At 34.5% G+C, this 26,256-nt stretch overlaps 1 protein-coding gene across 1 annotated transcript; it reads right to left on the bottom strand.

Moving 5' to 3' along the window:
* Positions 1–1,937: 1,937 nt before the first annotated feature.
* On the bottom strand, positions 1,938–24,087 carry LOC132554775 (KAT8 regulatory NSL complex subunit 1-like). Its single transcript, XM_060219086.1, has 8 exons — positions 22,156–24,087; positions 18,068–18,924; positions 11,396–11,495; positions 10,382–10,467; positions 9,851–9,991; positions 7,906–8,173; positions 6,654–6,807; positions 1,938–5,922 (listed from the first exon to the last, which is right to left on the bottom strand). Exons 1-8 carry the CDS (start codon positions 23,502–23,504, stop codon positions 5,230–5,232), a joined length of 3,648 nt encoding a protein of 1,215 aa, XP_060075069.1. The 5' UTR covers positions 23,505–24,087; the 3' UTR covers positions 1,938–5,229.
* Between the last annotated feature and the right edge of the window lie 2,169 nt (positions 24,088–26,256).

Consider the following 26,256-nt stretch of genomic DNA (forward strand, 5'->3'; position numbering starts at 1 on the left):
TATGTATGTTACAAGTGTATTTTTGGAGAGTAACTGATTTGATTGCGATACCGGAATATTTGTGTACTAAAATTTGCTTACAAAAGACCGTTCTTTAGATTCAGAAATGGAATTGATAAAGATGATATTCTGTTTTATAAATTATATACAATCTGAATCTATTTGATTTTGTTGTGTATAGGACAAATATAAGGAAAGAGTGCAGTTTTAATATTTTTAAATGTGAATAAATATGCTCTAGATGAGCATACATTTATGTCAAACACATGCATTCAAAGAATTAAGATATTTGTAAACCAATGTTGATATTTGACTTCTAAATCTAGATCTTATTCCAGTGTGAAAATAAATGTCAGTATGCTGTTGGAGTGGAAATGCACCAACGGTGCAGTATAGTTGCTGAAGAAAAGATGTTGATGGTGAAACGCATAGAACTGGTCGTAATAAATTAAGGAAAACATACAAAAAGATAAAGCTAAAAAGATACAATAGTATTTTTTTCCTATCAAAATCTTCATAGTTTTATTTATTTTTTTTTTTCATATTTTGCAACCTTGTTCAGAAGTATATCTAACGGTAGAAATCTAATCATTTCTGTAGGAGCACTTGTATCACTTCATGGGTTCTAAGAAACTGGACAGGAAAGCTGGTAGAGTAATCCTAAATGTGTATTCATGTACTCATGCATTATTTTGTACTAGGAGTGTATTACCTGTACAAAATATCACAGGGGACTCGAAAACCACCTTTCAGAGAAAAGTAGAACGGAAGGGAGATAACTCTAACAGCGTTCCCTCAGATAATTCCATAGAGATGTTAATATGCTTTCTCGAGTTAAGTAATATATACATTTGTGAATATCTCCTATGAAGGAAACCATTGTTGATTCCAGAGGGATCTTGAAGATCACGATGTGCAATTTCTGTACAAAGAACATCTCTCTACAAACGCATTTTGCACAGTCCCGTTGTTTCCCCTTTAGAAATAACAGGTAGACCTCTTCCTGGGCGGAGCATTATACGCCCATACCACGTCAAAGAATATGATTTGTTGAAAAGAAACGGATATGAAAATGATTGTAATGAGAAAAAAATGTCCAGAGTGAAAGCAGTGCTAAATACTTAAATGACAGATTGGCAGGGGTCTGACTGAAAGAAATCTCAGGACAAGATATTAAAATGCTAAAGAGAACCAAGGGCATGACTGAAATATGTTATGGCTTTAAAGTCTATCGAATTTTAAAGAAACTGGTTTTAAACTGAGTTAGGAGATATGTAGATAATAGCTCTTCCCAAAATTGTAAAATCACAATGCCAACAAGATAAAATTATTTCAAGTCATGGTGATTAAAACCTATGAAGTTTTAAATATATGGGTAGAAAGCTACAATGAATACAAGTCACAGTAGCTCTTCCAAATACCAAGCCTACCAGTTTTGAATAAATCAGTTGAGCATCGAGTGATTTCCGGACAAGATAAACATTATGAAACGATAGAAAGGACATAACTCTGAAATTACTGGTCACTTGAAAAACCAGCATGTCTAATCCTTTTGCCTTTTGCATCACCCTGTAAAATTTGAAATGAATGGATGGAGAATTAAAAAGTTCTTGCATTTTCTGAACATTGCACACATTTGCCAATTAAAGGGGCACAACATTCTGTTTGAACCACTTTGGTATGAAATATTTGGAAAAAGTTTCAGAAAAATATCGCGATAAACCAAAGTAAGCAAACAATTACAAGGAAGAGTTATATTTGAAAACGATTAAATTGAGCACTTTTCAAGAATTCGCGACAAAATATCGCTGTCCAAATTCAAGATATTTTTTTCTGATGTGTACCGAGGAGAGACAAAGGAAAATTTTGAACAGCCCATTATCATCACAACTGCTCACCATCTGATGATGACTGGCTAAAAATAACAAAATAAAATATTATGTGATTTCATTTTAATTGCACTAGCTGCAGGCTATTGGTCATTTTTTCTTCCACTCATCTTACAACATTCAACAACAAAGCAACAACCTCCAATCAAGAGAACAAAACGCTAAGTAGATTTTTTTTCTTCTGCTTTTTCATTCTTCTGAAAGTTTTTATTTGATTTTTTTTACATTTGTACACTCTGAAACCAGAGGTAACATACATTAATTATACACAACAGTGAATGATAACTCGCATATATTTGTACATCATGAAAATAGTGAAAAGAACCACAGTATGTACAACATACTTACTCGCATGCACTCGTGTGATCCAGTCAGTGTACTAAATCAAAGCCGAAGTCTCTTGAAAATTAAAACTAATAATAGAACCCTCAATTAATACCGAAAACTGTCCACATAATTACTAAAGACCCAATTTTTTAACACGACTAGTTATCATCTCACAGGATAACAAAATGCATTAATATATTGGTGAGATTTGTTTTCTTTTTTTTTCTTCTCAAATATTTGTTATACAAATTTTATGTAATGTTTCAAAATCTGAAAAATCCAATGAAACACAACACTAACCAATAAATTTGTGAACTATTTTATCCAACAACTGATAATGTATTACTGGAAGCCGTTCATAATATTCAGCCATCCTGTTTTATCTTGCTATAATGTATCTCATTCCAAAAGGGCAAAATAACATGCAGCAAACTGCTTTTCATAAGGGAAAAAAAACCCTGACATATTTTATTTCAACACCATCAGTTTATCCAATTTCATCTTGCTACCATTGAACCATTTAAAAAAAAAACATTTTCCCACCATCAACACAAACCCTATTTTATTCATCGAAAATTTATTTCTCACTTTATAAATGCATGTATTGTAAACCAAACGTGAGATAGTACTTAACAAATCTCTACATTCCAACTTTAACTACAATGATGATGAACTTGCAGAACAATATTGATAACAAATTACTGTGTCATTACTACATTAAAAGTAAAACATTTTAATAATACCATTATAACTGTGATAAGCAAACCCTACACAACAAAAACGTAAAAAAAGAAAAAAATTTTTTTTAAGGAAGTTGATCATTCTAATACCATTAACATAAGAGTGAACAATTAGTATTCAAACCATCAGATTTTACAGTTACATATATAGTAGATATATTGCTGCATGTATGACTACACAAGATTTAGTATCAGTTTTTGTATGAGAGTGAAAAGCACCTTAAGCAAGGAATGTTAACAAGTCTCTAGTGTTAAAATGGTACAATGTAATAATTTAAGTGAAGACATTTCCACAGAATGTAACCACCCCATCCCTATACAAGGTAGATTATCTCCCTTGATCATGATTAATATACATTTACCGACTATGCTGGAAGAAGACAAACACTTAATAGATACTTGTCTACAATATTAAGGGTAATCAAAAGATATAATCAATAAGAACATTATTTGTTCAAACTATTCTCATGTCTGTCTGTAATTATCAATATTTGATAAAACACATCAGCTGCACTGTACCAGCAACATCATGGCTAACAAAACCTTTAGAAGTGAGAAAAGTTTTTCTTTGAACAAGGTTTCAAATGAGGTTTAAAGAAAGATTGAAAGTATTCTTCTGTATTATTGTTAAACAGAAATGAAACAAGTGAAAGCAAGTCAGGTAAGGTTCCCTAAATGAACATCATACTGATTAATGTCAATAATAAAATTTTTGATCATATCATTTAAATAATAGCATGATTTCACAAATTCTTGAGCACTGCAAAATTTAAAGAAAAAGCAAAAGATAATTGTCCAAAAACGTCAAGTTTTCTTGGTTGTTATTATGCAACTATTGAAAAGTTATACATTGAAAAAAGGAATGAGGAAATACCTTAACAAAAATGCATAATATTTCATCAACAGCACTATGTATCAGGATCAATGGGCAAACTATGGCCAACCTATGTTAAACAATTGTCACCAATGATCATTACACATACATACACAGTTGTCAACAGGGTTCATGACCATTTATAAGTCTGGTGCAGACATCACTGGTGATCACATGATGTACACAAATTTATCTCTATGGATTCAATTCAATGTAACCATGCCATGTAAATAATCAAATTTAAATAATAAAATAAAAATAGGCATAAAAAAAAAGATAACTGGAATTCCCTTCATATCAGTACATGATTCGTGTCATCTACATACAAAATGACTTTTCCTTTCTATACTTTCCTTTTTTTGCATATATGATTAATTGATATAAATTTGATTTCCAGCAAAAAATCTGAACTGCTATACTGATTTGAATACAAAGATTTATACAAATATACACAGTATATATATTTTTTGTAGGCAAATCAGCATAATTTTTCAAGATGCAAAGAAAAAAAAAAAGAGAAAAAAAAGTTTGATCAATGAACAATAGAAACATCTGACCAGACAATGCATTACAGTGTATGCACAGAAAATGATCAGAGACCCTTGCAACTTTCAAGCACACCTATTTACAAAATCATGGCACTCAGTCAAATTATCTACTAGCTACTAAACCAGGTGAGAAAATTTGACTCCAACAAGATCCATGATGACCTCAACCTCTAACCTTCTTCAAAGCATTCCTTAGCACTTGTTAATATGGATTTAAATTGATCAATAAACTAAGTCACCTTAACGAGACTTCCTGGGTTTTCTCCTCTGCATTGAACAGATATCTGTAAATCTGTGTTGATGGGACAATTTTATGTAAATAGATAAATTTAGCACTAATAACTTCCAAAACAAAAAAGATTTACTAAAACTCCAGCAACATTACGATAGCATTGCAATGCGCAGTGTCCCATCTCTTAGATTTTGCAATTAACATAAATTAACCATGATTTCTTTGATTTCCTTCATCTTTCCAAGAAATGCATCCTAATACTTAATCAGTATTGCATATTCAAATCAGATCAGTCCTGAAATGTCTCCAAAACCACAAAGCAATAATGACATGCCTCTTATTGGTATAAGGATCCAGTCTTTCTACAGAGATTCTTAAAGATATCAAAAGGGTCCAGGCCTTTCCTTGGAGATCCTATGTTATATCCAATGGCTTGGTTCTTCCGTGGAGATTCCAGGTTGTCTCCAGTCCATTCATCAGATTGGACAAATCATCAGCCTTGCTTGGATATATAGTCTGGTAAACAGTGCTATCTCCAGTATGGGTCCATGGCCACAGTCTTTACCAGGCCAGGAGTGATCCTACGTTGATTATTTCCAACACATACATGCTAGACATCTCAACGTTTCAGTTTGAGGATGACTGACTGTTTTGGAGGAGCTTTCTCTTTGTCTTTCTCTCCATTGATTATCCATTCTGGGTCATTAGGGTCCTCCCCAACAACAGAGCCAGAAGAAGTACTTGGGAGTGGGGAACAAGGAAGACTGCTTCCTGACATAGAATCCTCCAGTTGGTGATGGCTGCTGCTGTACTCACTCATTAGAGATATACGTGTGCTAGACATTCGAGCACGCCGCACATGGACAGCAGGAGGCTGTACCATCTTCATCTGTTCATATTCCTCTTCTGTTAACGGGAAAGTCCTATCTGGCCATGGGTCAACCGAGCACATCTCCACTGTCTCATATAATTGGGAGTCTCTACTGTTTTCATCCATACTGGCACTCATACTTAGGCGCCGAGAGGAAGCTGAACTGCTGCGCCTCCTGAATGCCTCGTCTTTGAATGCCTGCACCTGTGGGGTTGGAGAAGGGCTGGTGGAGAGAGGGCTTGTCAAAGGTAGTATTGGCTCATTTACACTTATGTCCATTGGAATATCATCAGTCATGGCAGGGGTGCGTGGCTGTTCCTCCCCTCGAGATCCTCTTTGTCGGCGACTTGGGTATTGGATGAAAGAGGTAAACCTTTTCTTTTCCTGCACTTCACAGATCTTGTGTCTTTCTATAAATGATTCATCTGTTAAATCCTCAACCTAAAAAGATAAGACCGTAATTTGACATCAATTTCACAGTTTAAGAGTTTGTTCATTTCTGCTACACTGCGTTCTGTCATTGAAATATTTCATTTCAGATAAAATTTTCTGTACATACCTTGTAGAATTTTTATTTCAATCCAAATTGATTCAATAATAAATACATAAACCAAAGGAAATGGGATCCTCAAACAAAATGTATATTTTCTTTCTCTCTAAACAACTTGACAAATACCTCTAACATATCGACTCCGACATTTCAACACACATCTTTGAGTCTTAATCATTAAAAGATTTCATCTTATTTAGAAAGAACATTATTCTTGTCCTAACTTCTCATTTTTTCTCTCAAAATGGAAGAAATCCTCATAGGAACAAAAAGACAAAAATTAAATTATAAGTTTTTGATTAAAAGTGATAAAGTATAATCAATTAAAAACCAATGAACAATTTTAAATCAGGCAGTTTCTTATTCAGATAAATTTTACAAGGAATAAAATTATACCAGCACATTTACAATGTCTCTTTTTATTTTGAAACCTGAATCTGTACATAAATATTCCAACAATTATCTCTCTTCATATTCTGAAGTTTTCATCTCCTTTTCTATAAAAAATAGTTTTCATCTCTCTTTCTATAAAAAAATGTTCATCTCCCTTTGTCCAAATCCTAAATCTGTATATTCCACCAATTATCTCCCTTTGTATATAAAGGTATATCAGATTAATTACCTCTTCTTCCTCCTCCTCCCCTTCCTTAGTAACATTTGCCTCTTCCTGACTCGCAGGTCTCTCAGTCTCTGTTTCCATCTCCTCCTTACTTGGACAGGTTTCTTCTTCCTCTTCCTCTTGGACCTCCCCATCACCCTTTGTAAGGTCTCGCCACCTACAAAGCACATATTTTATGATGGTTTTAATTGAAGAAATAAAATCACTGATACACAATCATCTGCCATAGTAGAAACAAATAATGACATGTAAATTCTGAATCAGTAAAACTCTGACATATGCAATGATCGTGCTAAAGGGACCTCTTAAAAAACATTCAATGTCATGTGCTGTTACCAATATGACAGAAAAAAGCAATGCGAACAACATAGCAACATTTTAAAGTGCCCTCTGTCAAATAATGATAGTTGCCAGATAAGACTGTGTGCCCTCTGTCAAATAATGATAGTTGCCAGATAAGACTGCGTGCCCTCTGTCAAATTATGATAGTTGCCAGATAAGACTGCAACTAATTAGAGAAACACTTCCGAGTTATTTTCAAGTTATCATCAAATGACATTTTATCCTTGTTAGATTTTTTGAAAGCAGTAAGTATCAAATTCCTGCAGATGAATATTACAGGTGTTGTAGTATTTCCATAAAACATGCTCTCCATGTACAGAAATGCTTGACAGTAAGAGCCTATCCTTATAATTTGGACAGGCTAGCAGTGTTGATATATCATACAGTACATCAAGAACAATATATATTGTTAGGGAAACTGTATATGTTGTGGAGATAACTTTTGATACAAAAAAGGGAAAATACATATGAAATTTTAGAAATATTTAACCAGTACTTTTCAAGAAATGACGATAACAAACTTTCATTGTCAAAATCAAAGATGGCCGTCAAACAGGCAATAGAAGGGACCAAAAGATCCTTCTAGGTATTACTCAAGAAATAGCAGTAACAAATTTTTTTGGTCCAAATCTGGCAGCCAGTCAGTCATTTTGTATTTCTGAACAGTCCCAAAATCAAACAAACACGAGTAGGGACAAAAGTGAAGCTACCTACCTATCGTGAGAGAGATTCTATCCAGTGCTTCTCAAGAAAAGTGTTAAAAATAATTTATGGATGGCTAGATGAAGGACTACAGCCATATGGCGATATGAATAGCCTTGCATCATCTAGGCTTTGCTTATCTTCAGTTAGATTTAAACAAGTCTTACTTAGGTGTTACAATTATGTTAAATTAGATTTAAACAAGTCTTACTTAGGTGTTACAATCTCCTTGTACTGAAGTTTTTCCACACGTGTAGAAGCAGCCATACTGTAAGGGATAACAATGTTGTTTATGTCATATTCGCTCTCCCTTCTTCTCCGCCACTGAGCCTCTTTCATTTCCTTTAAGGTGGATGATGGTGCACTTGATGAGAGTGTTCCCCCTTCCTTATTAATTGGAGAGGCCAGCATATTCTTGCCTTCAACCCCAGAGTAGCCATCTGTATAGGATAGCGACAGGTTTTCGTTATGCTTCAGTGCTACAATGATGAAAAAGAATAAAATGAACAGAGAAATTTATTGAACAGTGGTTAATTCCGCAGGATATTTCTCTTCAACAATCAAGAACAGTCCAAATAATTGATAGAACAAAGGAATATTACGACAGCAAAAAATACAAAAAAAAAAAAAATTAATAAAAATATTCCGACCTTAATGATATTGGTTGATTTCTGTTTCTTTTAAAATTCAACAAAATCACCACTCGCAATTATATATTTTCTATGTCTCCTCTAAAAGTATTTTTTAGCAGACAGATCCCACATTTCATCGAGTATCACCATTGTAGACTGCTCTCAAATGACATGAATTGCTAACATCTGTTTTTGATAACAATATTTTATTTTACCTTCTCCATTAATTTGAATGATTATCATTGATTCTAAACTTCATCAGACTGCAGGCCTGTTACAGATCTAATTTCTAAGACAATCAATGGAAGAGAAAAGAATGAGGGAGACATTTGATTTATTTAACCCTTGTCCTTCAAAGTTTCTCTTATAGACATATGCACTGCCAAACACTATGATTTGAGCACATCCCAGAGTTAGACTATACTATTAACACAGGAGTCCCCTTAATTCTGATAGTCTGACCTAGTTTCCTTTCTGAATAATAGTCATCCTCATCTGAAACAGCAGCTGCCATCTTGATGGCATTGTGGCATTTCTGATGCAAACAAAAAGTTTAAGAAATTTCCCAATGCATGGTCTAATGAATGTGATGGTTGATCACATACTTCTCACTGTATTCCTGCACAAACTTTTCAGTAATCATTCATGTTAGGTTCATTGCTTTTGTTATTGCCATAGGTTTAATGTGTAGAATCCAGCTGGTCAATAAATGAGGTCATTGAACTCTTCTCTTGTTTACTAAATATTTCAAAACAATCAGAACACTACCGATAGATTTTATAATGTGCATTTGAATATCTTTTCATACCTAACAGATGTGCAATTCAATATCTTTTCATACCTAACAGATTTACCCGAATCACCTGATGATGTATCAACACTATATGAAATTCAAAAAAACCATCCAGCAGTGGGGTGTATAAATATACAAATTTAAAACACAGCAGTGGGGCACTCTGCTATGCATTGAATATGCAGCGGGATAAGGGTAAACAGTGCAATGGCAAAACTTAAATTCTACTTCATTCTCTTTGTGATGATTCCAGAGCTAGAAGATATTTCTTAGAAAAGCACCATGGATAACTGATAAAAATTTGAAATATTCATTTCAGTTCCAGTAATGGCATAAGCCTATTGAATCATAGGTAATAGTCCTAACAGTATTTGTTTTGCTTCAATTTGATATGCAGATGGTGCCAACATTGCCAGACACCTTTAAACCTTGAGGAAGAGTATTAACATCTTTGCCAGAAGGGAGTCTGAATTTCAAAAGACCTTTTTCTTTTTGCATAAAATTAGTCTTATCCCATAAGCAACATTCTCTGTAATGAACAGGAATTCACCTCGTCTCTCCTGAAGCTTGCTTCTTGTTTTATTCTAGAACAGTTTATGACAAGATGGATGCTCTCATTGATGTAAAACTCTTTGTTTTTATGTTCTCCAATAACTGAATGGTGTTCTTTGCCCTCTTATATATTTCAAAGCTTTACATCCCATTTAAATTCTACATATGATTCTGCATACCCATAGCTAGCTGAGCCACTCTTCGTCTCTTCATATCTGAACGTGCAAGTCGCCGTTCTTTTGCACTCTTTTTGGGAGTCATGGACAATCCTCCTGATCTTGGCTTGGTTGGTGTTCTTCTCTCATATTTGTTTCGTAACTCTGAAAGATTACATGTTCACTTTAACAGCTGCTTACAGACGATTTCAAATAAAGTGTTGGAATCATTTGAGATTTTAGAATTGATGGTTTGTTATAATTTAGAATCGATGGTTTGTTATAATTTAGAATTGATGGTTTGTTATAATTTAGAATCGATGGTTTGTTATAATCAATCTATATCATCAATCAGTGTAAACTGAAATTTTTTACATAACAAATTAGCTAGCTTATGATTGGTAAGTCACACTAAAAGCATTATAAGTAAAGTCAGCTACTTGCCATTAGATGAGCATAGATTCTGATCATTCAGATGAACTAAGATCCAGGTTTCACATCTTGTTAGTGGATATTAAACCATATTATTGAATATTGGCTACTGTAAAGACTTACTTGCAGAAGACAGAAGAGCAGCAGCTGCACCCTTGGCATACTTGGTCTTCTTGCTAACCCGCTGTTGACTCATCAGCTTTTGCCGTCTTGTATGAAAAAAAAAACAACAACATTTAACAGTTTGATAAATTCTATAAGTCAAAGTGGATAAATTGCGTTCAAACAGAATACCAGATAAGCTATATTAGTTAAGAAAATATGGTTATCTTTGACTAGATAGTCATTTTCAGATTACATGTGCAATTTTGTGATACATATATTATAACAGCCACTACACAACAAAAATAATTATCTTGTTCCTTCTTCTTCAATGCCAAATCATGTCTTAAATATGTAACCCCATTGCCTTGCATAAGAATTATCCATGTTCCCTTCAAACTAGAGGAAGCAAATATTTCTGGTAACTTTTCAAAAACAAGGTAATTTGGCAAATATCAGTCGCCCTCTGAATGTGATATTATATGCAAAATAAACTTTTTCTTTGGTGAAGGTAAAAAGCCAAAATGTTGGTCAGAGCGATACACAACACATCATCACACCAAGGTGAACCTACCGGTATATCCTAAGTTTGCAGTTCCAGTGACAAGTAGTATACAAGTCAAGTTCAGACAAAACAGTGGAAGGACGGAGGACACAAAGCAGAAATAAAATCTCCCCACATCCAGGTGGAAGACTAATAACGTACAAGAGTGAAGAAAGTACCATATCCAAGATGGCGGACACATGTACATCTACTGAACAGGGGGATTGCCTGCAAATAAGCCCCCTCCCCTCTTTTGACAAGTCTTTTTTAACTGGGTGGGGGTGGCCTATTTGCGGTAAAATACGGTACAACAACCACACATTGTGTACCCTCTTTTTACATACATATTGCTTTCTCCTATACTGAGTATAATCTATCAGTGATGGTCCCATTTTGGATGATAGTAATACAGTTTAGGAACTTTAGACTTTACTATCTATCACAAACTATATGAATATTGTGAATAAAAATGTAGAGCAGGGAAAACCTACCTTCTCTCTGTTGCCAATGCTTTTGCACTTTTTGGTGGAGGTTTGTTTTGCCATTCTCCGCTCTTAAGAAGTGCCTCAAAGTGGATAGGAAGTGGAATTTCTGAAAAGACATAAATATATATCGTATTTCAATATAAATTCAACATGTCCATTATACACACAGAAACTAGTATTTATACACATTTCTACAAGTTAGAATGAAATCCAACCGATACAACCATTAGCTTACATCAAGTACAAACAGCGAAAGCATGCAAAATTTTGGACAGACTACCTCCTACTCCTGTAGAAGAATCCTTGTTTCCTTGCACAGGGTCACACAGCGACAGGTAAGGAATGTATATATGGAGCACTACCAGGAAACCAGTTTTGTACTTTAAACATTATATGAACCAGTATATATGTCTTAGCAACTGGTGCAAGGAATTCTTAACATAACATCAATTACCATAGTTATCATTGTTAAACATAAAAAATAAGCCTGGGAGCCAACACTTCTTACCCATGATCATGATCAGGGGTGGACTTATTACAGCCTAACAGGACATGAAAATTATAAAATAGCATTAGTTTTTAATTTTACTAAGTGGCAATGTGTATGGTTACACTTAATACCAGACACAAGACCCATTGCTGGATCAAAATATTGAGAAAACTGCATGATTCATTACTTTGTTCACTGAAGGTTGACTTCTAAAGTACACGTATACATCATACATTAGCCCGTCAGCCTATGAAACTAAAAGAACTATTGAAGCATGGTTATTGGTATATGTGCATATGGTATATTTCATATGTTTATATTTTGTGGCAAACAAAGTCTCATATTCTAGAAAGAGTCACTGCCAAAGCAGTGGTATTACACAATGTCAACAGAACCACTAAACCATATATCATATTATTCAATATAACATGACCTGTTGCTTCATTTTTCAGTCAAAATAGTAAATTTGGTACAATTATTTCCATACAAGTACCCATTTTACTTAAGAGTGCTACATATAGTATTGAATGCTAGGCTCTAATTAGCACTTCTCTTTACATTTTGTATAGCCTTTTACTCTCTTCAAGCAGATTTTTTTAATAAGACTCAATTTGTACTTTTTAAAAACTATAATATTTCACTTGAGGTCATTTCACTCTGTTTAAGATACATGCGTTCCACATGTAGGTTATATATACCTGTTCATGCACCACTGTGCAAGTATTTGTTGACATGTATGACCTTTTAAAACTCCATGAATCATCTTATTATCTGCATGACCCAAACCAGAAACCCTAACAACCCTCCACTACAGAATGGAATAGTCTTATCATTGTTAAAGCTATGATAGTAGTGGTGAGGGAGGAAATCATCTACCAGATCAAGGTCAGTCCACTTGGTTATTTGCTGACACAAGTGTACTTTTTCAGATCTTCCATTATGATCTGATTCTGCTCTATTAGATGATAAAGACACAAACTAAAGAGAAATCCCAGTACATGTATATATACATAATCAGATATAATACTTATATTATTATGGTAATTCTAAATTACTTTGGAAACAAAAATAACAATGAGAAATTGATAAAAGATCTGTAATAGATCATCTGTTAAAATCAGAGAGATTTTCAATGCAGTTAATCAATTAATCAATTGGCTGGCTCTGTGTTACATTTTCATAGAAAGTGAATGCATTCTCTGCTGCAGTAATATTTTCTTTTACATGGAGATTTTGTAACTTTAACCTAAAATACCTCACATATGTGGAGGCTTGTGGAATTTTATTGGCAATTGGCCTACTGATGATGGATTATGAAAACTAACAATAGATCATCTCATCAGATAAATTTTAATGATCAGAAAATCGATTATATCCGTTCATCTTCCTATCACTACAAATTACTATAACTTTTTTGTCAAAAGATTTTGAGTACTAGCTATGTATATCATCACACACTGAAAATTTGAAAGAAGCATGTTGGTTGTGTTGTCAGATTATCCACCAGCTTACACAAAGACCTTTGAGAATAATCTGGTTATGCATTTTTCCTTTACTTGCACAATATGAGATCTAATGACAAATTCTTCATGACATCACAATATCAAACTTGAAAAGATCAGTAATCTGAGACAGCTAAATGATATATATACCTAAGGGTCCAATTTGAGTCAACAGCAATTAAATTGATACAACCAGACATCATCTTTTCCACAGGGATCACACATGCATACACAAGAGTAAATTTACACAATTGCATTAAATATATGCCAGTAAGTAAGGAGTGTCCTTTCAGATCAAACGACCTACATTAAGGATGAAGGTCACAATGACAGTCAACTTGGATTTATGAAATATACCAACTGATGTCAAATATTGTGCATATATATAAATATCTGTGTTAGTGACATATGAATGCTGTTATCTGTCTGGATTGCATAATGATCATCTAAAGTTGAAATGACACGCCTAGATATAGCTTTAAAATGTTGTCTTAAGCTACCACTTCAATACAACATATGATGTTGGGTTATCATACTTAAAACCATAAATGACATGTGTGGAAGGAATGTATAAAAGATTAATACAACCTTGATATATGATTACCAGGAATATAATTGACTTTAGATAAGACCAGGGTATTCACAACAATGTTTTGCAGCTCTCATAAACTGCATAATGATGAATGGATATACAGACAAGAAAAAGGTCCGAGGACTTTCCCACACAGTTCATCACAATGAATACTGGGTCAGTAAAGGTGAGGAATGACAGTAGCAATCCTATGGACTACAAAATCAATTCAGGACTGGTACCAGCTGTCTATATATTCCTGATTACTGACCAATGATTAGAGTATGTAACCATCAACAATTACCACTGCTATAGTGCTATCTGTTGGTGGATACACTAGTACATAATGTACACAAACGTGTATACATATGTATGTACCAGCAGACTCATGCAATGCATCACTTTTTTTGTTCATGAGAACTTCTACAATTTTACATGTATAATATTAATGTTAAATCATTGACACCCTCACCAACTGAAGACATTGTAATGGTTAAGTGGCCAAAACAAATCAAATTATAAATGTACATCTACATACATATCCAACATTTGTGATATCTTGCATTATAAAACTATTTAAAAATGCTTTTTTATGCCTTTTCCTAACACATTTATGTACATGTTTAGTACAAGGAAATGTCAATATTATTTCCAGAAGCAATCCAAGCCTATCCTCTGTCTAATTACAATGCATTTTATATGTTGTATGTATACACAATGTACTACAATCCTGAAGTTCACATGAATCACAATGGATCACTCGAGATTACGAAATATAGGTCATATACTCTAATACTAGAATTTATCATTACTAAAAGTAGTACAAAACACTTTGCATACCGAGTTGAATTAGAACCATACAGACTGCACAGCATACATACACATATCACTTTGTTGTAAAACGGTTCAAACTGCAGGGCTCTCACACCCCATTTTGGGACTGGGGCCTGGGGCCCTTAGAATTAGGGAAAAATAGCAGCATTTTCCTTAGAATTGGGAAAACTTGGTGTCTAAATTGGGAAAAAAAGGATACTATTTTGCATTGGGAAAATCTGGCAGATCGAGAGCCCTGAACTGTGCACACATCATTTTGGTAGAAAACATCATTTTGATAAAAAACAATAGATTTTTTTACAGCTAAAACCAAACAGTACCACAAATCATGCTGTTCAAAAACCTGGGCCATCTTTTGAGTATTGATTCTGACACTAACCATACACAGAGACATCACTCCAGTTAAGAAAAAAACAAACAAACAAAAAATCCAGAAGAAAAGAAAAAAGTAGGTCATCCTCTGAGCATTGATCCCAACCATTCACACTATCACCTTTCTATAAATGAGAGTACTTCCTTTGAGTATTGATTCTATAATTAACATGTACACAGATATCACCTTGGCTGCCTCAACACAGGACTTGCACGTAAATCTCCTGTACAATTCATGCAAGTCACCATCTGTGTAGATACTTCGTCTGCACATGACAAGGAGAAATACTTTCTTTCTTTGAAATCATCAATTCTTCATAAGATGGAAATTATTCATCAACTTAGAAAGCAGCCTAAAATTGTGCTAACTACAAACCTTGTTTCAGTGCTTGTTAGTTCTGTTAGCTATATATAGGATATCACCAATCTAATTTTCCATAAAATCGTCTTGTTTCTGTACATGTAACCAAAATAGATCATGTTGTTGACGTTGATTGGCAATATATATCAGCCAATTTAAGAAATTGATGGAGACTTTACCACAGGACTGGAGTCAAAATTAATAAACATACAAATATTGTTCATCTTATCTTGTTCTATATCATAACACTACTTATCAAATGCAAGGACATTTCAGAAACCTGATCTCAAAGTTTTCTTGCAGTTATATTATCACCTGTCCCCTTGTCCCTACTAAACATTTCTCTACTTTTAGTAAGATACAATTATACCGAAGATTTTAAACATACAATATATATTCTGTAGATGGTCCAATTGTCCAATTATCCTCAACATATAAATATCTGTATATTAAAATGCATTACAGCAATTATTTATCAGTGAGGAGACACTGGAGATGAAATCTGTTGGTATTGATCCTTGTCCTGTGACCCTGACTGTATCAACTTTGATTAAGATTGAAACAGAACACCTACCAACTAAAAGAAAGAAACTAAGATTTTGAATTTCCGGCCTCGATGACCATGACCAAAACAAACATTTTCTGAAGAAACTTGTCCCTGCACTCTTAAAAATTCAAAATGACCATTGACCTGGAGAACAGAAGTCTCAAAGCAACCTATACTTTATTTCATACATTTTGAATCCTTGCCTATAAGCCTACCAGAGCTAGATTTAGTGATTTTTTTTTTAAATAACCGACCTAATATATATAGCTATATGCTAATTACAATCAATAACACCACCTGTTGGTAATGGACTAGATTTGCTGAAAATTTTCCAGTTGCTGTATTCGTTCTAATAATTGCCTGGGCTATATATAGAACATATCAAATCTTAAAACTAAAAGTAAGGAGTGGGCTATTACTGGAAACTTTTTCAAAAATTTCCATATCAATACATATAATTTTTCACATACTGTTGTCTGATGAAATTATTTCCGATCCTAAATTTTTACATTTTCACTTCTCAAAAGTTTTTGTCCAAAAGCTTACTGCAGGTGAACCAGTACCAATTCACTCATTCACAGGGGAGACACACAATGGTATCAAATTATTTTCATCTAACTCTCCGAGCACTTTCATTAAGTTCCCCAGGAGGAGGATGCATATACAGTGTCAGTAAGTAAATGTACTATGAAGCTAACAACAGGGGTGTGTACTGGAGGAGTTGTGTATTGGAATCTTGTATTGGATACAGGTTAAGATAGATGTAGTCAAGATATATATATTCATCATTAGTAGACTATAAAACCCCCTTTGATGTCAACAAAGCACTTTAGAACAGCTCATAGGGACCCATATGTGGCCAGGCATCACCAGCAGCCTACAAGTATCTTGCCTAGCTTCATAACACTTCCATCTCTGGCAAAGCAAAAGCTCATACTTGTAAAAGAATCAATCAGACCCGTCTGAAAGATACACATGAATGAGCGGCCTTGCAGGGTAATCTACAGTGCTGACCTTGCCTTCAAAGCATTAATTCTGCTTTTTGCTCCCACTGACTTGACCCCTATGTGACCTAGACAGATTTCAATGGTATGATTCTTCAAGCACTTCAATACTGGATAGCATTGTCAGTTATGTTGCAAGTTAAAACTGATGCACTAGGGTAAAATTAAACTGTCATTTAGTTAAAGATGTTAATCTGCAGTGATCAATCTACAACATGTTTTTACAAATCCCTCTCAACTTTATGATTAAAAAAACTATAGGCCCCACAACGTTAAATTTTCAGTACTTTCAGAAATTCTCCTAGTCCCATCAAAATTCTACGAGTACAGGACTTGGGACTGATATGTACATTTATCAATGAATCTGTCTAACTAAATATATTATGACTGGATGAACCGTATCAATCACACAGCACATGCATACAGGCAGGTATCTATAGCTAAATATACAGTGTACATCATCGTCATATACGACAAATCCATACAGCTGGGCGTCTTTCAACAGTACCACCAGATAGTTAAATGTCCCTGTATGTGTGTGCCATTATTGATCCCTACAGCAGTCTCGCATACAGAATGTAAAGTCTTTAATGAATAGTATAACATTAGTATCGAGCCATGTTTATAAGACCTATGCATGTTGCCTTATAATTGTTTACTATTCAATTTCAAAGACAACACAAAAATAATACTATCTACAACCGTCAATCACATATTATTCATATTCATATTATGTTTACTAAATTCAAAACAATGTAACACCATGGATACATACATGTACTTAACAGTACCACACATTAAATGTCTATGAACATATTACTCATAAACATGTATCTCGTTTTTAATGGAGAAAAGTTTATAATCTGACCTCTTTGCTTTTTTAAAAATGGCCTTAACAAATTTTGTGGAAAAACTGAAGCAATAGAGTAAAAAAAGAAATTGCATTCCAAGAACACCACAACATGTACATATATATCACTACTGTTCTAAAAATTACCTTGTGTGAAAGACAAAACGGGATGAAATGCAGGGTCCAGGATGGATACACGCTCCTGTATCGGCATGTTGTCAGGATTAACACTCTGGGTATTGTTATACCGTCCACCACACATGGGACATGATGACTTCGGAGGATAACACTCACATCGGACAGTAGATAACCGTGCCGCTTTTCGGCTACGTTGGTGCAGACCAGATGTCCAAAGAAGCTTTCGTTTCCGATAGCTTCGTACAGGCCGACACCTGGCTGCCTGACAAGTCATATCAGGTGGGAATGGTGATGTTGGGACCTCAGGTGTTGATGCAACACTATCCCCTGTTGGTCCTATTGCTCCTTGTGTTGTTTGTGGCGTACTTGGAGCATCAGAGGACATTCCTGATGCACCATGTTCATGGGATTGTCCTATCATACCATTCAGGGGCTTTGTACTATGATTTTGCTGTCCCCTTAATTTGCCATCCCCTATATTATTACTATTACCACCCTCCTGTGCAGGTGACAGACAATTCCCTAAAGACTTTGTCAATTTGGATGCCTGCACATTCACATTCATGAGCAAAGTTGAGATATTACATGGCGAAGCTTCATTTTTCTTTTGCAAATTAGCAATTTTAGCATCCAGCGGGGACAATTTGGAATCTGCTGCCCTCACTTGTTTAAGTCTAACACTCAAATCTTCAGGAGTAGGCGCCTCGCCCAGTATCACACTTCCCTTTGTGTGTCGTATTTGTTTAAAAATTTCACTCTGTTGTCGAATACGGTATTCTAGGTCTGACACTTGTGCCTGAAGCCATGTCCACCTTGAAGCCACTGCTGCACGATCTGTTGCCCATTTCCATTCAGCTCTCCGATGCCTAAACGAAAAACATGAGTTCATTTACCAGGAATGTAAAAAGAGATGCCATGACTAACCTTAAAGGGCAATAATTAAATGGTTGACAATGACAATATTGTAACCAAGTAAGAAATGCCCCTGTTGCAGCATGAAATAAACTAAAGGTCTTTATCATAAACAATTACATATTTATCATCTGACAGTACTAAAAATATTTTATACATATACGATGATCTTGAAAGATTTCCAAAAATCAATATCATGTAAATTATTCATAAGCCAATTTTTATTTAAACAATCCTGATTCTTTTGATCATTCTTCAAATGAAAAATGTTGTACTGTGAATTGTATTTTTATAAAACTTCATTAAAGAATTAATAATATTTAAAAACAATTAATTAACATTTATCTAATTCTTTCTAGATAAAACATGAATAGAATCTCAACACAGAATTGGTGGTAATATAATAAAGAAAATGCTCATTTTTCAAAATCATTTCTAGTGTAACCACATCTAATTGCAAAATTTTAATATATCTTTGCTAGTGCAAAATGGTTTGGTTTGAAGAAATTGGAGCCAGATTTTCGCTGTTTTATCAAATTAAAAGTTGGCCATGCAAATGACCGTTTTGTGCCTCTCCCCCCCCCTCAAATAGATAATGCACCAGGAATCAGAGCTAGGCTACAGATGAAATATGGAAACGATCCAGCCAGTGCTTCTCAAGAACACAGTCTAAATCCAAGATGGTCATGACCTGTACATGTTGGCCATTTTGTTTTTCTGATCAAACCTTAAACGAACAAAAGGCCAGATGGGCCTGCATCCTCACCTGGTATTCAATGCTCACCTTAAATACATCAGCATTTTACATCATTATTTTCAACTAACTTAAAACAAGCATTATCTTATTAATGTATCTTCAAACATTGTGGGTATGGGTCTTTTGGCTGTTTATTAAATATAGTCATTTAAAGATTTTAACAAAATAAACCCCTGTGAACTTGAAAACAGCTCAATGTCATTTTTTTCCCCTAACAATTGTCAGTCTTTATCCTATGAACCTATCAGACAAATAACATACTTCTAGGTATTTTGGTCAATCAGAAAAAAAATGTTTTAAAGATTAACAAATTTGACCTGTGACCTTGAATAAGGTTCAAGGTCTTTTCTTTTCCCAAACTTCGTCTCGATTCATACTAGAAACCTATCAGTCAAATATCATGCTTCTGGACATTTTGGTTAGTAAAGGATATTTAAAGGTTTTAACAAATTGACTCCAGTTTCTTTTCACAAACTCTGTTGAGCTCCATCTAAGCAACCCATCAGCCAAAAAATACCAAAACATTTGGTCTGCTAGTTCTTGCGAAGAAGTTGTTTAAATGAAAAAGTTGACACTGGACATATGGCTGTGGTTCAGCTCTTTTGATTTTCCTTTCCATCCCAAAACTAGAAAAAGAACCATCAGAAAAAAGGGGAACCTACTGGAATGAAATCTGTACTCCAGACAACAACATAACAATAATTGCTTGTGGACAGACGATAGACAAAAGGCGACTTAATTAGCCCACCATCATACAAAACCTTGCATAATGCAGAAGCCTTTGAAATCTTGGGTATGCATCAAATTGTGACAGCATATTATCGACAATATTGTTTCACTACTGAATCCCTGTTGTTTCAGAGTCACATATTTAATCACCTATTAGTTTTATCTGACCTGCCAAGAATATATTAATGCTGGGTCAGAGGTTGATAATATGCCAATTTTTGTTACTTTATAGCACATAGTCATTCACACATTGATTTAATCTAAATACTGACCCTAACTTCTTAAAGCTTTTTAAGAATGGAAAATGAAATATATACGATGTTTGTTTAATTCTATATCATAGACTTGATAAAAAATCACGTTACATAAGTGAAATCATATTACAATAAGTGAAATCAGGTAGAAACCTCACCAGGGTTTTCCTTTTTTTTTTAAAAACAATTTTCTCCTGTAATTTCTATAGCATATTTTATCAGGTACATGTTATATATTCCTTGATTTGATTTCCTTTTTGTAGTCCCATTTAACACCAAAAAGTGGTTTCTATATAATCAGATCATTTGCAATATAAATTCATGTAAATTGTTGCATGGTATATTATTTGTTAACAAAGCCTACATAATCAAGCCTGACTTTATCTTCATTTATTTACTGTATAAGTACATTTGTAAGCTTAAAACTTCCCTTTCAACAGAAAACTAGTTTCAATGTCAATCAAGTACAGTTCATTGTAGAAAGAAATACATATATAAACACCGCATTAATTGTTACGTACAAATTGAGACATTTTGAAAACATTCTTGGAAAAAACACAAATTACAAATGCAGCTACTTTTAACACTACTATTTTTCCATTGTTTTTAAAGGGTCAAGAATGGCATGTTTTTTAAGTTTTCTATTTTAATTGCCAAAGCTGACACAAACCAGTGAATGACAAAATATCTTGATAATCATTTGACATTTAATATATATCATTTCATTCCCATCAAGCAGTCTAGTGCTGTAAAATTCGATGTTAATACATAGCCCACATCATGGCACATGGTAGGCGATAGATGAGCTATAAATAGCCATGACAAACTGATGCAATACATATGGGTATTTAACTCAACAATTCCCAGAACAATTCAATTTTCCTTCAACTTGAGTCCCACTAAACATTGTCACAAAGACATAAACAGAGGCTGTTTGGTTATGCAAGGTCAGGACTCGTTATACCACTAGCAAGGAAATGTAGCATCATGGTAGCAAAGGTGATAACACTTCTGAACAGAAGACAAGCAAGAATAGCTTATGATGTTCAGATCCACAATGGTTATTTAATGTGTTCTGTTCCTGATATTCTAATCATAAAATATTTACAAAGCATAACTTATGCTAGTCCATGATTGAACACCAGACTGATTCAGGCTCTTCTGTCATTTAATAAAATATTTGTCATTCTAAAACTACAGACAAGTCTTCCAAATTGTTTTTTCAACAAATTCTGTGGGTAAAAAATACACTAAAGCTCTTTTAATCCACTGCTTGGTACAATGGGGAACTAGAAACAGTTTTCTTAATTTGGGACATAAATGGACTAATACTTATAACCCTTATGACAGCACTGACACATTAAAACTTAGCCCGATCCATCACAAGAAAACAACATTAAATTTGTTTCAACATTACTGAGGATCAGCATTCTTTCATTACTTACAAAGGATTTAATGTTGCCTTTGGATCTCTGTCATAGTAAATATCATCTTCATCACAACTCTCTCCTCCAGAACTACTTTCCGTAGCATCAGAATCTATGGCACTTTGTGCATGCTTCAAGTTCATAGTGAGGTGTCCTGCCACACGGCTGGACTCGATGCATGTCTCCTCATCTATAGATAGGACGCCCTGTGAAACAATGTCTTTTTCGGTCTTCGTCTGACTAACCAGACGTTGCAGCGATGTCTTGTTATTGTTGTTTGAGGACTGTAACTTTCTAACAAGATTAACAAGAGCTGCAGTTGATAAATTCTTCACATCTTCACTCTGAAACAAGTCTGTTTTAAGGTCATTGTTATTACTATTATTTGATTTTATGGTCTTTGCCACTGTCTGCAAGTTACTATTCTGAAAATTAACAAAACTGCTCAACTGATTCCTAACATGACTTTCTAGATGATTTCCTTGAATGCGACGAAGTCTGCGAAGCAAGGCCTGTGTGCGTCTCTCCAACACATGCTGCTTTCGACCAACCTGTTCTGATAATTTGAGTTGTTTAGCCCCTAATTCACAGACAGTTTCAGTCTGCTCCTTCGATTTGCTAATTGGGGTTTCACTGACATCTGGGCCGTTCCCCATTGAGGCAACCATATCAGATCCAGATGAAGATATTAAATTGTTGACTGGAACTTCAACTTTGTGCTCAGTCTCTTTATTACTACTAGAGGTATGTTGAATGTCTACACCAGAACTCAATTCTTTCACATTCAATGATTGTTTGTTGTTCGAAATATTTCGCTTTTCTGGAACTTGAAAATCTTCACGTTTAATTTGACTTATCAATCCTCCTTGTTTACCTGTGCTTTTTGTCTCAATAACAGAGTTCGTCTTGTTCATTTTCTCATCAGCGTCAATTTGATTGCTGTTCTGTTCTAAAACAGAGAAAGACAGAGAATGTTCTTGTGAAATTTGGGGCAATTTTTGAACTAATTTCAAGTGTTTTAAGTTGGCCGCTGTTATTTGTTTACATCCAACCGGTTTGAGTAACCCCTGTTTGTGCGCCTGCTGTAATTGCTGCAAGGTCAAATGCGAGGTGAACCCCACGATGCCTCTTCCTTGTTTACCTTTGGCGCACGGTGCGCCCAACCTGTCGCGTTCAGACGACGCTGCAGGTATCTTCTCAGTTTTGTGATGGGTCAGTCCGTTCCCGTTCAGAAGGGGTGTTGGCAGTTCGGGTGGAGCTGGTGGTGGGGATTCAGAGAGTTTGATACGAGCTTGTGTGGCCGCTTCCGTAAGAGCGGGAGCCATAGCGGCCATACAACATACTCTCAACGAAAGGGGGACCGACATAAACGCGACCTCCCCTTGATGTCTACCATCAGATATGGCAGGTTGTAACGATCACGAAATTCAAACAAGATACCAATTCTTATAATAACATTCTAAAAAGACACCGAAAATTCGTGTGACTGACAAATCTTGTCGTCTTTTCCTAATATAATTACAGAGCACGTGACTTTTTTGTCAATTCCCTGTCGAGATTCACAAATGAAAACAAACCGCAAATCAGCTGTTGTCTCCGTCCAAAGGCCAACTATTTCACCATAGTGTATATCCAAATGTCAGATAAGAGTTCGTAAAGGTGCAAGTACACAGAAATGTTGTCATTTCTCTGAGAAACGAATAATTAAATAGCAAAAAGGAGCTGACCACGTGATCTGGCCACGTCCCTTATGCACACATGCATGAAGTTATGTCTGAATCATTTTCCGACGCTTATTATGCATTCATTTTAAGTCCCCGGAGCAAACACAATATCTGAAATGATGTAAAAATTCCTCTTCTTTCTGTTGATGTGCAGTTCAGCGTAGATCATGCCTTGAAATCCATGATATCCTGCAGTATATTGGAGTACGCCCTGCCATTCTTTCTGGCGCAGTAATGGCGTTGGGTAAGGTGTAAATTCATAGGGCTCAATCTGCCATAGAGGAAAAATGCGGGCTATCATTACCTCAGTTGTAATGCGTCATTTCCCATATCCCTCTAGGAGCAATTGCGTGATTGGTCAGACGCGTGAGACTTTAGAGAGTAAATCATTCACACTACCTCCCTTGTAAGATATGAGTGTAAACAAACTTTTGTTAAATCTAAATTAGTTATCTAAATTACTTATGTAATATTCACTATGCATTATTATTTTCAAAATAATTAAAAGCCATTTTTTAATGATAATATAATCCATAATACATAAACATTTCTACAGACATATGGGAACGGCTGCAGAATGGTAGACTGAACAGCAGAATGAAAGTGTGCGTAAGGTGGTTTCCCTCGTGTGTGTAGATTTCGGGGAAAATGTAGGACACGCACACTTTTATACATGTTTATCCAAGAGCTTATTCGTAAAATTATTCAAATATGTTATGTCTCCACAGGCAAATGTTATTTTGCATAAGTTTTGTTAATTGTGGAAATGACATCAATTGGTGAAATATTTCCGTTAACCAATATAATCTAGAAAGACTATCATTAACACATGTATGATTAATAAGAAAACTCAGATAAAAGTGAAATGCACGAAATGTTTTTTTTTTTTTTAAATAAATAAATACGTAATGATTACGAAGCAAATTGACACGGATAGATCCGTAATTAAATTACTTTTGAAATAATCCGGATTGCAGATGTTAAATCTCAAATTAGATCTTGTTGATAGAATATATGTTCTCATTGATGACATTTATTTTAAAAAAAGTGTATATGATATGAAATTCTCGAAATATCAGTTCCTTTTTTTAAGGAATGCAGTTTATTCTCTTGCATTTGACGATCGAATTGATTTACGTTTGGGTTGTTTCAACTTTGGATTTTTGACTACACTCATGTCTAGTTGTTAGAATATTAGTTTACAGACAGATATTCGTTTAAAAAGATTATGGTATAAATAAATCACATGAAAGTTGTGTATCAACATGAAATATATTTTAGATAGAGTTGTGACTGGTGAGGTCACGTGTTTGGGCTTGTCGGTGAAAACTGAATATTCATATGCTTGATTTCGCAAGACACCATCTCAATTGATCAATTAATACTATTGCATGTTAATTCAGAATATTCTGTATTAGAGTATTTAAAGTCTTTTATATGCAACAAATCAACTAAGGTTGTTCAAGATTTTCTGTTGAGAGATTGCTCAGTGTTCAAAGGGCTCTCTCTCTCTCTCTCTCTCTCTCTCTCTCTCTCTCTCTGACAATAAAGAAATATTTATTGAATTTTTTAAAAATTTAATTGACGGCACTACGGAATCAATACAAACATACAAGAACCCAGCGACAGGCTCTAATTGATGACAGCAAGTTTTCATGGCAGTGAATCGCGAGATTTTTTGGGGTAAATAGTTCATTCACTAAAACAATTGAGTTCCATGAACGTATGCGATATTTATTAATTAAAAGCCTTAAAGATTTAAAAATCAATGGATGGACAACTGGATGCTAGATATAATGTTTGAAATGGTTTAGAGATTGGTAGATGCCTTAAACAGTGAATTAATCTGATACCGGACATTATCCGCGCGGAATCAACATGACGTATAAGCGGCAAAAATGTTCATTACTGGGCGATTACACTTAACAGATGGTTTGACACACTGTATGTTGACCGCAATGATAAACTTTATAGTGAATATTTACTTAAATGACAATTTATTTTTTGCACTATTAGCAACTGAACAAACGCAATCGCGATGGGCGATTCCATTTGTTCAAATAACTTTTTACAGAGATATAAATGTGATCGGACAAATAAGAATTAATGAAAATTGTCTTTTAACCCATTCTGGTTACAAGAAATGAGTATATTTTTACAAGTTTTTAAAGCATTGTTATATCTGCCTTCTGCTATAAGTAACTGATGAGACTGTAATTAAAATCTCGATGAGATTTTATCAAATAATCTATCGAGAATTTATACAGCATTTCGTTGAAAATATTTCCAATTTAAATTAATTCTTTAGTTAATCGTGGCTTAAAATACAAATGCATTGTAAAAATATGTTTTTCTGTTTCAGTGCTATCGACATGATAATGAAAACAAACATTAC

Source organism: Ylistrum balloti, unplaced genomic scaffold, assembly GCF_031769215.1.
Source record: "Ylistrum balloti isolate Yb309-2 unplaced genomic scaffold, AGI_CSIRO_Ybal_v1 Utg370444, whole genome shotgun sequence".
NCBI classification, from domain to species: Eukaryota; Metazoa; Mollusca; class Bivalvia; order Pectinida; family Pectinidae; genus Ylistrum; species Ylistrum balloti.